At 28.0% G+C, this 18469-nt stretch overlaps 1 protein-coding gene across 1 annotated transcript in view; it reads right to left on the minus strand.

The window, feature by feature from the left end:
- LOC111630884 (mediator of RNA polymerase II transcription subunit 13-like) overlaps positions 1–18469 on the minus strand; it is a 145816-nt gene that overhangs the window by 5450 nt on the left and 121897 nt on the right. Inside the window, exons 24-28 of the mRNA XM_023375043.1 lie at positions 16294–16523; positions 15790–16210; positions 15454–15714; positions 10515–10679; positions 8535–8653 (exon numbers count right to left, since the gene is read on the minus strand). Coding sequence (XP_023230811.1) covers positions 8535–8653; positions 10515–10679; positions 15454–15714; positions 15790–16210; positions 16294–16523 — 1196 coding nt within the window. The remainder of the gene's footprint in view (positions 1–8534; positions 8654–10514; positions 10680–15453; positions 15715–15789; positions 16211–16293; positions 16524–18469) is intronic.

Genomic DNA, 18469 nt, shown 5'->3' on the forward strand with positions numbered 1-18469 from the left:
AATTCTTAAAATGTAACTAATGTTTTTGGCCATCCTCAGGTTAATTGATAAAAATAACAATGTTCTAAAAATAGAATATATAAATTCAAATACAAAATTAACGGAAGAATTATAACAAAATATTTATATACATGTATTATTAAAAAAAAAACAGATAATATTATATATCATGTAATAATATATCAAAAATGTAAAAAATGCAAAAATAAAAGTCAAGGCATAAGTTATGAGCTCTTAAAAACTTTTTAACTAAGTACTTTCACGCAGACGGTAGTCCTTCTGTGTCCCTTGCATTAATGCACATATCTTGTAGCTTGCCCTTATGAATTTCAATCTTTTCTGCACTCCTCGCCAAAGTCGGGGAGTGCATGGACTTAACAATATCTGCTTCTTCCCAAATTACTACAAGAAATTTGGGAATCAGGCTGAAGGAGCACAAATATAATGTCAATAAGGGATCCAATTCCACAATATTATCTCAGATGGCACAGGCTGAAGGCTCCATAGTAAAATGGGAGGAAGCAGATATTGTTAAGTCCATGCACTCCTCGACTTTGGCGAGGAGTGCAGAAAAGATTGAAATTTATAAGGGCAAGCTACAAGATATGTGCATTAATTCAAGGGATGCAGAAGGCTACCATCTGTGTGGAAGTACTTAGTTAAAAAGTTTTTTAAGAGCTCATAACTTATGCCTTGACTTTTTTTTTTGTTATAATTCTTCCATTAATTTTTTATTTGAATTTATTCCATTGTATTTGAATTTATATATTCTATTTTTAGAACATCATTATTTTTATCAATTAACTTGAGGATGGTCAATCGATTTGGCTGAAAACATTAGTTACTTTTGATAAATTTTTTTTTGGCAACTTAAGATGTTGTGGTGTAGTATGGTATGTATTTTTTATCCTTACAAAACAAGAAATTTCTACATAGGTATTGTACATATTAATTAAAGTTGTAAATGTTTCAATAAGCTAAGAAATGCACAAAAATAATAATTTTTTCCCATCAAATATGTAAAAATTTAAAAAGAAATGACTATTCAAAACAATATGGATATTCCTGAAATCCAAATGAACAGGATCTAAATAAATGAATATATAGTAAATTTGTTAATTTAACATTCCATTATTCTTTTCCAAACTGTTTAAAATAACTATATAAATTTTAAAATGTGTAAAGTTCAAAACAGTCAGTTTCTAAAGAGAAACGAAAAGTGAGTTTGCATATCTATGCTAAAGATTTAATGTCAAATTTAATAGAAATCATCAGAGAACCAGAATATTCTTTGTAAAGGACGAGTTGCTACATTAGACAAAAAAAGTAACATTATGAAATGATTTTATAAACAAGACATAGTCTTGTTTATAAAATCATTTCATAATGTTACTTTTTTTGTCTAATGTAGCAACTCGTCCTTTACAAAGAATATTCTGGTTCTCTGATGATTTCTATTAAATTTGACATTAAATCTTTAGCATAGATATGCAAACTCACTTTTCGTTTCTATTTAGAAACTGACTGTTTTGAACTTTACACATTTTAAAATTTATATAGTTATTTTAAACAGTTTGGAAAAGAATAATGGAATGTTAAATTAACAAATTTACTATATATTCATTTATTTAGATCCTGTTCATTTGGATTTCAGGAATATCCATATTGTTTTGAATAGTCATTTCTTTTTAAATTTTTACATATTTGATGGGAAAAAATTATTATTTTTGTGCATTTCTTAGCTTATTGAAACATTTACAACTTTAATTAATATGTACAATACCTATGTAGAAATTTCTTGTTTTGTAAGGATAAAAAATACATACCATACTACACCACAACATCTTAAGTTGCCAAAAAAAAATTTATCAAAAGTAACTAATGTTTTCAGCCAAATCGATTGACCATNTTTTTTTTTTTTTTTTTTTTTTTAACATTATTGGTCCTACGATTTTACTATATTAGAAAAAAATTTGACGTTATATTAGGATTGTTGTTACACTCGATGACATTATAATCTGGTTAAACTGTATATTGTTTGTGCAAAATAAAAAATAATTTTGGACAATACAATAGCCATGATTATTCTTTTAAAAAACGGGAACTTTTCGTTACGCATCGACAAAAATTCAACCGAGGCCAATATGCAACAGAGAAATTTTGAAATTAGATAGGTTAATTTCATCGAAGATGTATTGTGGACAATCTCGTGGTCGTGGCCAGTGAAGTTTGAATGATCGCGCCCAAAAGCAGCAATATCAAAGATGATAGATGAATGAGAACGAGACCTGCCTTGAGCATCAAAGTGATTCCGTCTCTGAGACATAGTCTTGTCCCAAATATGGTTTTGCCGTTTTACTTGTTAACTTTAAAACCTTTAGTAAATGGTTATTCTATATCATGAATTACTATAATTTTATGCAAGTAATCCAAAATGGCATAAACCCAAAAAAATTGCTAGAATGAAAATAAAACTTGCAAACTTATACCACCATTTCCACACATTTCTGAAATGAAAACATATTGGAATGCAGTTTAAATGATACTGTCTCAAATATAGTAAATCCTAATTAACTCAAACTAATAGGGGGTGAAGGTTATCAGAGTCAGTATGTTTTTTCTCTGATGATGCAAACATAAGGCAATGAATTTACAGTTCAGTAATTTTTTATAACCAGCTCTATACAGAAGTTTTACTGAACTTTAATAAGCTATATAGGTTATACTGCTGAATTTATTATTACAAGAAATAAAATCAAAAAGTTTTGTGACAGTACAGTAAACAGTTTATTAAGTTACCATTTATAGTAATATAACATGGTATCACAAGGACTTCCACTTATTGAAAACTTTCGTTAATTTATAATTCTATTATAATTATAATTTTTCTATTGTCAAGAAAATGTTAAATTATTGTACATTTTTCAAAAAAATTTGTCTGAGTTATGAAAAACCCAAATTGGCAAGTGTTTAATGTATTCCATTACTTCTGCTTCATTTCCATTAAAGTTCATTGTAAATGTAATTATAAAGTAAAATGGAAAATTTGAGACAATCTCCTAAACCAGGGGTCGGCAACCTTTTGAGTCGGAAGAGCCAAAATTACAATTTACAAAATTTCAAAGTTTTTAAAGAGCCACAAAATTTTTTCTTGCCAACAATAAATAGTACTCGCATAAATAAAGTTTTTTGATAAAAAAACTAATCTATTTATTCATAAGAAAAAATATCTATTTATTATATATAAGTAGTGCTTTTCACAACAAATTAGATAATAGAAACATCCGACGACAGCGTCATTCGAGAGCTTCCGACGGACTGACGACAGTGACACGGGGGAGGGGTGCGGTGAAAAGCGAGTACAAGTGGCTGAGAGATAGAATCGGTGCCTAATCCTCGTTAATCGATTCAGAACAATTTTTAAATGTTTTTTTTTTTTTTGATAAAATAAATATTTGCGTATGGAACTAAAGAGCCGCAGCTTTACATCCAAAGAGCCGCATGTGGCTTGCGAGCCGCAGGTTGCCGACCCCTGTCCTAAACTGAATAAAGTGTCAAAGAATAAAATAACTGTCAAATGCCCAAATTTTTTATTGTTATGATTCATTTCTACTTCAGTTAATTTATGAACTAATATTAATAATATATATAAAATAAATTAAATAGAAAAAATTTTAATGCAAATAATATCCAATGAAAGGGTTCAAGAGTCAATCACTTAACTCTTACTCACAGTGAAGAATTAACAAACAATAAAATTTGCAGTTGGCTTATAAATAGTCCTCTGAAAGTTGTTACATAGAAAGGAAAAAGTTACTAAAAACTTATCACTTTTCAAGATACAAGTTCAGAAAATAAACAGGAAAGAACTAAAGATGAGGCATACACGTGTGTTGGTCATTATGAGAAAAATTGAAATGACAGACGAGTTTGTCTGTCCCTGTCACTATTCAACTCTAGATCTTTTGAATGGAATTGCATTATTGGTGTGCATAAGATAGGCTACAACACAACTGAATCAAAATGTCAGCATGGACCGGCAATAGACCACTGAGGGTTCAATATACTTTACAGCTAACTCAGGATTATCATGGAATGTGTGTGTGTGTGTGTGTGTGTGTGTGTGTGTGTGTGTGTGTGAGAGAGAGAGAGAGAGAGAGAAATGGATCATATGAGCAGCAATTATGTCTCCCCACAGTTCAAGAGATATACAATGGTTGGTTGATTCAAAGGTTTGAAATACACCAGCTAACATGTTTGGTTACAAGTGACAAATGTGGTATTCAGCAATAAATTCTGCTTCTACTTGAAGATTGATGTCTGTTGGTAATATGTCTGATAGTAGTGAGAAGCCTCAGTGTACCTTCTTGCAGAATGTGCCATACAAGCCAATGTCTGGAGTAATGATATGAGATGCCATTAATATGACAGATGATGCCATTTGTATTTGTCAAAGATGCAGAATTACAATTAGTTTACAGCTTAGGTAAATTTCCTCACCTAATGTTTATGTGATCTATGGCACATGATAAAATTTTATTTTAACTGCTGCTTTTATTCCTGCTACTGCTATAATGCAGTGTCATCACGGTATAACTTTTTCATACCATCTCATGTCATAATGAATATGTTCAGTATTTACATAAAAATAAAAAAAATTAAAAACTGCTTCAGTCCTCATGTAACAAAACCTCAGTCCAATCAGGTAAATGAGACTATCTTCCCCATCTATAGGTAGCTTTACTTTTTTTCAACATTAATTAAAAGCTTTTTTTTATTCATTAAAGTACATCAAATTTATTGCATAATTTTTAATGTAAATATATATTATTTTCTTATGTGTCTCTGATTTTTTCTGTTATTCTGTATATTCTGAGTTTTATATAATTTGAGATGGTCTCAGTCCTGTTCACTTCAAATTACATTATCCAACATAATTTTTACCATGGAAATAAAGGCATTTCTTTATTAATTCTAATGCCTGCATTTCAAAAATTGGTAAAAAATGTCATATCACACCACAATTTTCTGATATTGAACTCTGTACACCAGATATCTGATTTACCAATGTAACACCACCGATATTAGGAATTAATACCATAGGATATACTATATTTTCAGTGAAATAAAACAAGCAGGAATTGAAACATGAAACTCCTAACTCATGTTCCTAAACTGAATGTATTGTTTAAAGAACTTAAACTAAAACTGAACATCATTGCTAGGTTTTGGAACAGTTTGTCAAGATTCCTATGAAATGATATTCAAATAAAATTAATCTTTATTTAATCTCCACAATTTAATAAGACTCTATAGTAGCTGTATTTGGACAGACTACAGTAATTTTTGCTATTTGAAACATCAAGTATAGTCTGATCTAATTATGATCCATTGGGCACATGTGAGATCTGATTAAACACTAAGACATCTGATTTATAACATTGCTGCCTTTGAGTGAAGGCATGGAGAAGACTTAGCAAAACATTTAACGAAGACATCATACAACATCTGTATGATGGGATGCCCCAATGTATTGCTGCCTGTTGGCAATAAGAAAGTGATTATTTTGGATATTGATCCAAACTACACCACATCACATTTGAAGTCTGTCCAAACCTAAAGGTCGATTTTTTGATCAATTATCACTGATGATATTCTTCCACTGTACCACATAAATATCGACAGGTATAGTTAGTGTTGCAATTGTCATAATTATGTGTCTATATAAAATTTATTAATTCATTTGAAATCTCAATAAAATTTATGTGAAACAAAAATCAGCTATTATTATTCAGATCATGTTACTTTATAGTATTTAAACTTTTTTATATAATATATTTAAGATTTTACATTACAATTTTATTTAGATTAAAAAATATTCTAATACTTTGAATAAACTGATAAAATTTCTTTTTGTTCACTGCATTTAAACTTAACTGACTGACTATTTATAGTATCAATTATAAGAAGAAAAATTCTAGTAAAAATAATATTATTTAAAAGAATATAAATTTACTGTAAGTATATTAGCACTAATAGCATTTCTATTGCACATTGCCAAGCAACCTGAGTAGTTTTTAACTTTTACAATCCATTACTATCTTTCACTCTTCAATCTTATAAGACTATATTAATATTTGTTTCCTACATTCCTAACTGTATTCCTTCATTTTTATAAAGTTCATTTTCACTAATCCAAACTAATTACATCTAATCTTAATAATTCAAAATTTCCAGTAATCTGAAAATTTTGAATTAGTAAGATTACATAAAAAAAAGGAAGTCAAGAAAAACTATCTACATGAGCAATTTGTAAAATTAATATGTATATGTTTTTAAAAAATATATGCTATTTCATTTTGGCTGAAACATTTAACAGCAAAATGGTTATAATTAAGTATTTAAATAATCACATTGTTAATACTTTTTATTTGAACTGAAATAATAGTTTTGCTTGTTTTAATAATGTATGAATATCTTAACCATTTTAAATTTAGTTGTAAAATACTTTTACAAGAAAGTAAACCATGATACATTTTTTTTTTCTTGGATGAAATGTCACATAAAGTAGCAAACAGGGAAAGTATAATGTAATTTTTCCACTTTTCCAATTTTTTTTTTCTTAAACTCCTCATTATTATTCACTCCTTTTCACTTTCTCTAGAGCAGGGCTTCCTAAACTTTTTTTATTCACAACCCCATTTATGATTGTGATTTTTTTCGCGACCCAAAAAATATAAAGATATATACAAATTTGCAAAAACAATAATGGTGTACTACCACAGTTCACTCTTGTGTTACAATAGAACAGAAACAACTGAATACACTGAAAAGCGACAATAATACACCAGTTCACACTACAGTCAATGTTGCTGAATCGTTGTCTCGATACACCAGAAGTGCAACTCACGAAACCTATGACACAAAGCGTGCCATTTTCAAACTCTCACAAATTATTTTCAATATTTTGCATTAAAATCTCACAACCCCAAGATTTCGCTAAGCGACCCCAAACGGGGTCGCGACCCATAGTTTAAGAAGCCCTGCTCTAGAGGATGATAACTTTTCAGTGAATTATTATAAATACATAAGACACAAGCATATAAATTAATGAAAAACGACCATAATTTATGTTATTCATGATGAAGTAACTAATAGTATGTTATATATCATCAGTTTTGTTAACATTTGTAATGAATTATGATTATCATCATCTTACACTAAAAAGCAATGCTACAGAATTTTAAGTTTATAAATCTATATTACTTTATACTTGTGAAAAAATATGGATCCAAGGAACAAATTATACTTTTAACTATTAAAAGTAATGGTTGTACTGGTTCTGATTTATAAGAATTCATTTTATTAGAAATTTTCAGGAACTTATTTTCAGGTATTCACTCTCATTTCAGAAGTATCCACTCATTCTAATGATATCATGCAATTTAGTAAACTTTATTTCTACATTGCAAACCCTTAATGGTTATATTATTATTAATTAACAAATAATTTAGTTCTATTTTATTTGTATTCTATTTAATTATTGCCTTAATTAACTTTTGATTTCTTATCATTAAATTAAAAAATATCTGATAGCTTAAGTATTTTTTTAAATTTCATTCTATTGTTTCATTGATGATGGATAAATAGGTATTTCACAAGATTTTAATGCTATTTGAGAGCGTAAGTAAAATGACTGAGATATGTTGGAATGAAGTACAAATTTTTTCCTAAGAAATAATGAACAGGTAAGTCTCTATTGCAAGATTTTAATTTATGAAGATTGTTCCTTATTCCAGCATTTTACTTATGTTCTCAAATAGCTGTAAAATTCTTATCTTCAGTATTCATTTCATATAATTCTATAACAGCATATCAATAACATATATCATATATAAAAACTCATATTATTCAAAATCATCTGGTTGCTTTATTTTTTGGACAAACTGAAAAAGCTAAATAATTACATTTCATGAAGACAGAAGCAATTGTATTATGTTTCTAATAGGTCAAATGAACATGTTTTTGATGTAAACTATATATAGTAACAGTTTAAATTATTAGCAATTTAATTATTTACAATTATTTAAATTTGTAAATAATTCTAATGATATATAAAGTCTAGACAATTTAAATACTGCAAAGAATCATAAAAAAAACTATATTTAATGATTTTTAGGTAAAAAAATCATTAAATATAGTTTTTTTATGATTATATATCTTTAGTAGAAATGTTTTTTTAGGTAAAAAAAACATTTCTACTAAAGATATATAATTATAAAGATGAAATTGGAAAAGGCTACATTTTTATTATTACTACAGATTGAACAAAATTAGCTTTTAACATTCATATAAAATATTTGATAAAAATAAAAAATTCACTTAATTTGATTTATTATAGATATCGTGTTTTTAAATTGTATCAGCCATAGTTTAGAAGCTATCAACTGTCCTATATAATTAAATAATTTATACAGTAAATAGCAAGCTTCTAAATTAAAACTTTTTATATACTAGTAAATACATTTACATACCTGAGTACATCAGTCGTTAAATTGGAATCCAAGGGATGATAATTACGAATGTGTGGATTTGCATGAAGTAAATCATCAGAACTTTGTTGAACAGATGGAGAGTGTATAAGTAATGCAGACTGCAAAGGAAAAAAATAAATTATTTCATTCCTTAGATTAACTCTCATTAGTTGTATTTTACCAATTCAATGTAAATTTATCAAATTTCATAACTAGAGTCAACTTTATTGTATCATTCAAATAAGCAATCAAAATAAATGATTTAAAAAATATAATTCAGATTTTATTAATATGAATATTTTATATGACATTGTAACTTGGAGGAAAAACAATAGTAATGAACAGAATACAAAATGAGACTGCAAATGATTACTTAAATCTCAAGCTAAGTATTTCATTTAAGCTTACAAAGAAAAACTTTTACTTAAAAAACAAATAAATAATGAATTACTCCTTAGTTTTTTATGAAGATACACTATTATTAGAGATTTATTTTATTAAACAACAATAATATAATTTAGTAACTATGAAACCAAATTCTGGAATATTTTATTTAACTAAAAACATTCCAGTATTTATTAGTAAAAATTTTAAAAATAACTAAGATTGATGACAAATTTCAGTATTATTTATTATTACTAGTATGATAAACTTTGGTAAAATCTACAACTCCCTTATTTCTTTTCAAAATATTTATTTAAAATTTTAAAATAAGAAACAAACACTATATAGTCAATTCTTTATTTGGTACCACCATTTGTTTACCTGTGAAACAGACAGTAAATTGAATATGATGCTAAACCAAAATATCAAGCTCTGACAATAAGAATTATATGTAGTAATGATATCTGCACACAATGTTTAGTTTGGGAGTTTGAAATTCATATGATTTGATATTGTTTACAATGCAAACTAGTACAGTGTCCAGATAGCATAAAAATTTACTAACAGATGATAAATTTTACAAAAATTAAAGCAATATTAAATGAGATTTGCTAACTCCTACATTAGTAAATGTGTGATTTACCTTTATAAAATATTGTTTTTATTGTCATCTGCAAAATAACATTTATTAACTATTAACTAAGAGATACTGAAAGTTGTCTATTTAATACTTATGAGGAAGATTTGTTTGTGAGTATTCATTAGTACTTTATGAGGATAGCATTGTATTAAGATTTGATTATATATAATTTACATTACTTTCTAATAATATATATTGAGTGGCCGAGTTTTGTCATAATAGGAGCTCTACAGTGTCTATCGAAAATAGACAAGTGCCACATTCTCTATTGGAATGCCTACTGAAGAGCTGCACCCTCTGTTTATAAGATTTTAACTATATATACATACATACATACATACATATATGTATGTATATATACATACATACAATTATCACTGTTCTATAGTAAACATCACTGTTACTTTGTTTACCTAGTCATCATAAAGTACCAGTAATCGTTTAACTCCTTTGACTTTATGAATATGATCTAAGCTTTCAATTGCCAGTTCAAGATTAAGTTGTAAGTTTCACTTATCATTTCTATGTATATTATACAATGTAATAGTCAAAAAACTTACAAAAATATTATATAGAGTACACGTACACAATATGTACCAAGTTCATAAAAAGAAACTGTGTGGGATATGGGAATATATGGGAGCAGCAATAAAGGTCTAGAAGAGCCAGTTTGGCCACTCATAATATATATACAATTCTTGAACAAGAAATACTAAACATTAGAATCATTTGATGTAATTATATATATATATATATATTTATTTATTTATTTTAAATTCATTTATGATGGATGATGAAAGGAAAGAAATTTACAGCTTGACTGAATTCAGTTTAAAAAAGGCTAATATTTTCAAATAATATATCATTTGTCATCAGAGGAATTATTGTTAAAAAATTATTAGAGAGTTATGCTTCTGAAAATAATTATACCATTTAAAAAACAAAATAATACAAACCTTTAAAAATACAGGACATACTTCTTCTAAATGTGGACAGGATGACCAAAACCATTTTGGTAAGGGACCTGTTTTTGCAGTTGATACATAATAGCCAAGAGCTAAAGGCTGTTGTAATAATTGTAAAGGTTCTTCTTGGGATTCAACAGTCATTCCACTCAATCCCTACAAATATATTAATAGCTTTGATTAAATTATTTAATGAATATTTAAAAAAATCATTTTAAAGATTTTAATTGTAAAATTAAAATTATTTATTCTCAAAATAAAGGTTTATGACTAAATTTTATATATAATAATTTGAAGTATTTTTTCATCTATTGTTTTAAATATGAATTCACCTTATTATGCATACAAAAACTATAATAAGATTTTAAAAATTATTGGTAAAGTAATTTAAACTGGAATGCTACTACTGAATATGCAAATTTAAATGCAATCATAGTGATTATAATTGCCACTTCTCCAGATTTCATCAAGATTCCCTAGTTTTTGAAGGTTTGGCTCTAAAATCAATTGAGACTTCTCCAGGTATGGAACTGTATTAACAAGTGCCTAAGATGTTGCAGAACTAGCATTTATTATATTGTTACATCATGCACTCTCATGTCAGTTGCACATTGCACATGTCTTGTTGTAGCAAGTTTCTAGTTGAATCATTTTGCAAAAGTTTATTTCAGAAGCCCAAGTAATTATGAGAAAAGAATAAGAAATGAAGCTTTGGTTATCAGAATTAGCCATTACTACAAAAATGTAGCTAACTATAATAATTTAAGACCTATCTTCACTTTGCATAGATAGATCATTTTGCAACTTCTTATCATATTATTATAAAAACATTGAAGTGCTGAGTATATGATGATGTGCAATTATCCATTGTTCAAAAACAGCCAATGAAGTTATCAACAATCTCTCAAGTGTTTAAGCATAATCCAAACTTATTAGAGCACTATGCTGGTAATATGATTAGCATTCTGTATCAACCAAAAATATTTGTTAAAGATGAACAAGTTAGTAATAAAATCTACTGTTAGAAGTATTTTATCTACTTACAACAAAGACTAGAAATAGTGCACAAAAACAAACCATCACAAGTATATTGAAAAAACAAGCACTTAAATTCTGGAAAAATCATTGTGCTAGATGACAAAAGCTGAGTGCCTGTTAACCTAAGTAATACATTTAGCAAAGAAATAATACCACTACATTAATAAAACTGACACAATACAGTATAATCTCTGAATAGTGGACACCATCAGGACCAAGAAGTTTGTCTACTATTTAGAGGTGTCTACTATTCGAAGGTATATGCCAGTGACCATATTGTATTTTAACATACAGTAAAGAATACAATAGATTATGAAAACATAAAATTTGCATTAGGAATGTAAATATACTGAAAAGTACATGTAGCATAATGTGAACATCATCATTACCAGTGTGTTTTGTAAAAAGTTGTATACACCTCTTATTTATGTATGTAGCATATATAATAAAATATATACATTATACAGTAAAGCATTGATTATCTGACTCAATTGGGAACTCAGGTTGGTTGGATAACTGAAAAAAATCGGATAACCGAAAAAGAAGAAAAAAATACATTATTAGTATAGTATATTAGAATATTAGTATATCCCATGTAATTAGTTTATTAGTATATCACTATTAACCAACTTTGCGTTGAATTTTCATTGATGTTTAGCCTAACAAATTTTTTCTAAAATAATAATCGTCGCTATTGTATCGTTAAAAATTATTTTTAAATTATTTTATTGCTCACAAAACAAACAACCACTCATAATTAGAAAATTAAGTCTCGTTTAAATATTGGTCTCCCTTCAATGGTCGAGCCGTTGATGCCAGCTAAAACACGCAAAAATTTAACAAAAATAATATTAAAGTAGCCAAGACATAGCCAAATATTGTAGTGCCACATCACTAGCGGACATTTGAAATTTGCTGACTAGAACGATCGGTTAACCGATGTGACGGTTAATCAGGGGTCGGATAATCGATGCTCTACTGTATTATTTATTTTTTCAGCTGTAAAAATCTCATTTTAATTGAATTTCATTCAAATGTCAGGTTAAGAATTCAGATTTCATTCAAATGTTTGGGTTAAGAATATGCAATTTGCTTCAAGGAGTGGGAAATATATTTGGAATTGTTACATTTATATCATCATTTATGATCTAAGCAACTAATAAAAATCAACACAGGGATTTGTCTGCTTTGTAGTTATCAAGTAGGTGTTACTTCTCAAACATTTTTTGCTCTTTTCAATAACTGATTTATTAAATTATTAAAAATTACACTTTAACCACCACAAAGCTGTTAAAACAGTTACAACAACACTGTTTGTTTGGTGAAAGTTCAAAGGTTGTGTGCAATTTGCCAACCACTTTAAAATGTGCAAAGATATTCAGTTTTCTTGCATTTATGATCTTAAGTTTCTTTTTTCATTACTACCATACTATGATTCTTGCTGAATGAAACTTTGGGAAAGTTTATAGTTTTTTGATATCATAAGCTTAATTCCAACATTAATATGTATAATGATAAATGGTGATTGACAACTTAACCAGATTAAATTTCTCTAACAGATAAAAGAATATTGTTTGACTTCTTATAACATGCTCTCCTCCCCTATTCCTATTTTAAGCCAGTCTTTATATGATGCCTGTGGTCAAAATTCATCGTCTGAAAGAGTATTTCAACCAATTTGTTGTTTTTGTTTTAAAGTATTTCGTACATAATTAATTCTTTCAGAATATTGAAGGTAGGACTTTACATTTTTTGTAAGGTTGGGGATAGATGACAGCATCCATTATTTAGAGGTAAATATTATAAATGTCCTTTTTGAAGGGTCTAGGGATTGTAAAAATGTCCATTAAGTAGAGGTGTCTGCTATTCAGAGGTGTTTGCTATTTAAAGGTATATGCCGGCAGTGACCATATTGTATTTTAACATACAGTAAAGAATACAATAGATTATGAAAACATAAAATTTGCATTAGGAATGTAAATATACTGAAAAGTACATGTAGCATAATGTGAACATCATCATTACCAGTGTGTTTTGTAAAAAGTTGTATACACCTCTTATTTATGTATGTAGCATATATAATAAAATATATACATTATACAGTAAAGCATTGATTATCTGACTCAATTGGGAACTCAGGTTGGTTGGATAACTGAAAAAAATCGGATAACCGAAAAAGAAGAAAAAAATACATTATTAGTATAGTATATTAGAATATTAGTATATCCCATGTAATTAGTTTATTAGTATATCACTATTAACCAACTTTGCGTTGAATTTTCATTGATGTTTAGCCTAACAAATTTTTTCTAAAATAATAATCGTCGCTATTGTATCGTTAAAAATTATTTTTAAATTATTTTATTGCTCACAAAACAAACAACCACTCATAATTAGAAAATTAAGTCTCGTTTAAATATTGGTCTCCCTTCAATGGTCGAGCCGTTGATGCCAGCTAAAACACGCAAAAATTTAACAAAAATAATATTAAAGTAGCCANTTGATTCTTGTTGAATTTCATTGAATAAATTATTGTTTGATTTCTACTAAATACTGTATATAGTTTATTACTAGAAGTTTAATTAAATATTTGATTTTGTTATTGACAAACTTTGTCATTATTTAATTCGGTGCACGCTTAAAGTCCAGGCCTGGCACACTAACGCGAATCCGCGTAAAGTACCCGTTAGGGAACGGCTATTTCCGGCACACAGTAGTGTCGATAATCGTTGGAAAGTCGGAAAAATAATAATAGTACTTTACAACATGTCCTATTTGAAGGGTCTGGAGATTGTAAAAATGTTCATTAAGTAGAAGTGTCCACTATTTGGGAGTGTTTGTTAATGGAGGTTCCACTGTAGATGAAAATAAATTCAAAGGGTATAAAAAATTTTTATAAGAAATACTTGGGGTGGCAAGCATCACGTATTTCTTATAAAATTGGATTGAATAGTACAGTGTCAGAAGCCTTCATAGCCATTGGTACTATGGCTTCTGATACCTACTTAGATGAGTGCATGATTTTTCACCAATAATTCATCTCTTATGTTAGAACATGTGTGAGAAATAATTCAACCAATAGTGAAGAGAGGTTTCTTCACTGTTGGCAGATCTGTGATGGTTTGGAGATGTTTTAGAGGGTGTGGAACAGGTCCAATCCATTGCACTAAAGGTCACAAGGATCAACATGTATATAAAGAAATATTAAAAAAGATTATGTTGTCATTTGCCAAAGAAAATTTTTCATGACTCAAACTGCACAAACAGAACTGTAAAACAAGTGTAAGTTTAGCCATGGCAAGCATATTCTCCTACTCCAAATCTCATCAAAATTCTATAGAAAGATGTGGAAATAGCCAGAAAAATCAGACAAAATTGTTTGAAATAATAAAAGAAGCAAGGGAAGTCATATATATTCACTAAATGTGACAATCACATCATTCAGTGAATATATATAACTTCAGTAGACTGTACACCACAAAGACTGTGCTGCAGTGATTAAAACTTTTGGTTATCCAACAAAGCATTAAGTTTCTCAAAAACAAGTTCTAAAAATGTTAAATAAAAATGTTTTTGTTAAAGTACAGATGTTGCTAAACTTTGGACTAAGAGTATTAATGTTTAATTCACACACAAAATTTTTATTAAAGAACTATATTAAATAATGTTACAAAATTTTTAAATTTGTTTGTTGGTTATCCAATATGTGAATGAAAATAAATATAAATGTTACATTTATTAATTTAACGAATTATAGTGTAAAATTCTGACCACTATTGAATATTGAAAGATTTCATTTTGCCAAACTATAATTTAAAGAGTTATTTTCAATATTATAAGAGTTTTTCATTATTAAAAAATAGTAATAATAAAACTAATTATAAAAACATACTCTATTTGGTCCACCAGGAGGAAATGGTGAATGTCTTCCTCCACCACCACCACTTGGGCTTCCTGGCTGTGAAATTGAATCCCGATGTGGTGAATTTCCAGGACTTTGTGTCGGACTCTCACCCCAACGAAAAATGTCATGAGTAATATCATTTATGTCGTGTGTAATATCATCTTCATTCAATGCTTGCAATATATCTTCATCTCCCAAAGTAGTTGAAAGTGGATCTATATGTTCTTGTTGAAATGTGGCTTGAGATGACTAAAAAACAAAATGAAAGAAAAACCATTGCATACATAATTATTTGTCAAATTATTATATATAAATGTGAAATACCTGTGTAGTTGCTGAAGTAGGGAAGACCAGTATGTGTGTACAAGTAGCATCTTCAGGAGTACTAAGATCACAAGAATTACAACTACTACTAAACCTGTCATCAGGCGTAAACTGATCGGGCATTATGCGCAATGCGGAATCAGGTTCTAAAGAGATCAAACATGCTGACAAAATGGATGGAGTATCTATAGGCCCTAAAACAGCACATTGTTGACACAAATCTCTTAACTGTCTACTATAACAGAGAAGAGACTTGCGTCCCAATAGCAATGCCCATTCTCTCAGTTCACCATGTCCTAATCTCCCTAGTCTACCTATTACCAAGCGCCATGGCTGAACAGATGTAGAAAGAACTTCTAAGATGAATTGAAGTAATTTATGTAAACCAATTTTGCGAGCAGAAGCCTTTTTTCTCCTAGTTCTATAAAAAATAAACAAGTGAATTAATAAAAATAAATAAATATGTGACTTTGCAATTTATAACAATTAATAAATAATATTTACCGATTAGGAATTTCAATATTTATACAACATGTTTCCAGCATATCACCTTTATCATTTGTACAAGTAGCTAAAAGATACCTCTGGTCTTCAGTAAGACAATATATACAATACAGAATATGAGATTTTTCTCTGCGATCACCAAACATTTCACCTAATTCTGTCTGTTTATCCTTCAATGGAGCAAGGATAAAAGGTAAACTGAACATTCGTTGTGGTCCAGAATTTCTTTCCTGAAAATTAAATTATTCAGCATTACTTAAAAATATTGTTAATATATATACACTAAATAATTTCAAAAATTAACCATAAACAGTATTCATAAAAAAATCTTTACAAATGTAGATCAAAACACAAATACAGAAAATTGTAATTATTATTGTATATGCACTAATAAAATATAATTTTTTTTTTTTTAATAATTAGTAAGACCTGGCACCATACTAAAATACATCTGTAAAATTTTGCTTATTAAAGCAACTAAATACTTAAATTTCTTTATTTTTAAAAAGTTTTCAGCTAAATCTTGAGTCATCTTCAGTTCAAACAACTTTACATAAGATAATCTAAGAACACCATACAAAACAAAGATTAAAAAGAACACATTCATATTGAACTTAAAACTTAGAACAAACATTTTAAATTTAATTTTTTAAAAAACCTTTAAAATTTATTCTTCTTTTTAATTTGTTTTATTACATTTTTTAGTTTTAACTTTTGTTCTTAGAATATCTCATATAAAGTAATTTGAGCTGAAGATGGCTTAAACTGAACTAAAAATTGTTTTGAAAAAAAATAAAAAAAATAATAATATTTAGTTGCCTTAATAAGCAGAATTCATAGATGTATTAATGATTTTTTTAAAATTTATATTTATATTCAGTATTTATATTTTTATTAATAATTCTGTATAGTTTACATATTCTCTTCAAGTCAATTTTTGCACATACCAACTATTGCATTTTCTGCATCATTATAAAGGCATTTATGTTTATAGTGATATTCCATTATTGTAATTTAACGTGGAAAACTTGTATGGGTTATCTGCATTTAAAAAACAATCAGAGTGGAGGTTATATGAGGGAGCATTTTATATACTAATTTTAAATTACAATTATAAGCTCAAACAACTCTCTCTCTAAAAATCATTAAGACTCTAAAAACTGTAAAAAAAAATTAGTTAAGCACAACAGATATGTTCATCTGCCATTGTAATTTTTCCCAAAATCACCAAATGCAAATATCTTGCTTTTAGTTCCCTCCATTCAGTTTTTTGCATTCAAATTTAGGTAGGAATGTCAAATTTCTGGTAATTATTATTTCCTATCAGTTATAGTGATGTCATTTCAAAAAAACTTTGATGGTTTACATATGTAATACAATAATTATCTTCTTAATAAGCTCATTATTTTAAACTTATTGTTATTTTTATTGTTATAAAGTAAAGTCTGATAACTAAAAAGAATTATATATACAGCATGTCAGAGAAAGATCTTTATCATTCTAAACCTTAACAACAAAAATACTAACAGGTGAAATGAAATGCAGTTTGCTGCAAAAGAATGAAGAAATCTAAGAGTTTCTTCTGGTATCAGTTGCCTGACGTAGATTGCCAATTGTGATGAGGACCCATACCTTGGCCTCCACGATTGCCCGACATAACTCCACTGGATTTCTTTTTTTTGGGGTTATGTTAAAGACACAGTTTATCAAACACCTGTTTCTGATATCCGTTTTAAAGGAAATGATACAATTAGCAATCTTCACTGTTACACTGCAAATGTAAAAAACACTTGGAGGGAAATTGAGTACAGACTTGACATTGTTCGTGCTACTAACAGAGCTCATGTACAGCTACATTGAAGGTACTGTAAAGAAACTCTTAGATTTCTTCATTCTTTTGCAGCAAACTGCATTTTATTTCACCTGTTAGTATTTTTGTTATTAATGTTTAGAATGATAAAGATCTTTCTTGAACATGCTGTATTTAAAATGATAGCTCTAGCTTAACTGTACAACATTTTCTTTTATTTACACATAACAACATTATTTTATGCTATTTAACTAGTGAAATCAAAATTAAAAATGATGTCATTAAAATTTTGCTTTATTTGCTTCATTTTTTAAAACTTTTCAGTGTAGAAAGTCATTTTATAATAATTAAAAGCAACATTCAGAT

This window comes from Centruroides sculpturatus, unplaced genomic scaffold, assembly GCF_000671375.1.
Source record: "Centruroides sculpturatus isolate CEXI.00-Female unplaced genomic scaffold, Cexi_2.0 scaffold745, whole genome shotgun sequence".
Lineage (NCBI taxonomy): Eukaryota > Metazoa > Arthropoda > Arachnida > Scorpiones > Buthidae > Centruroides > Centruroides sculpturatus.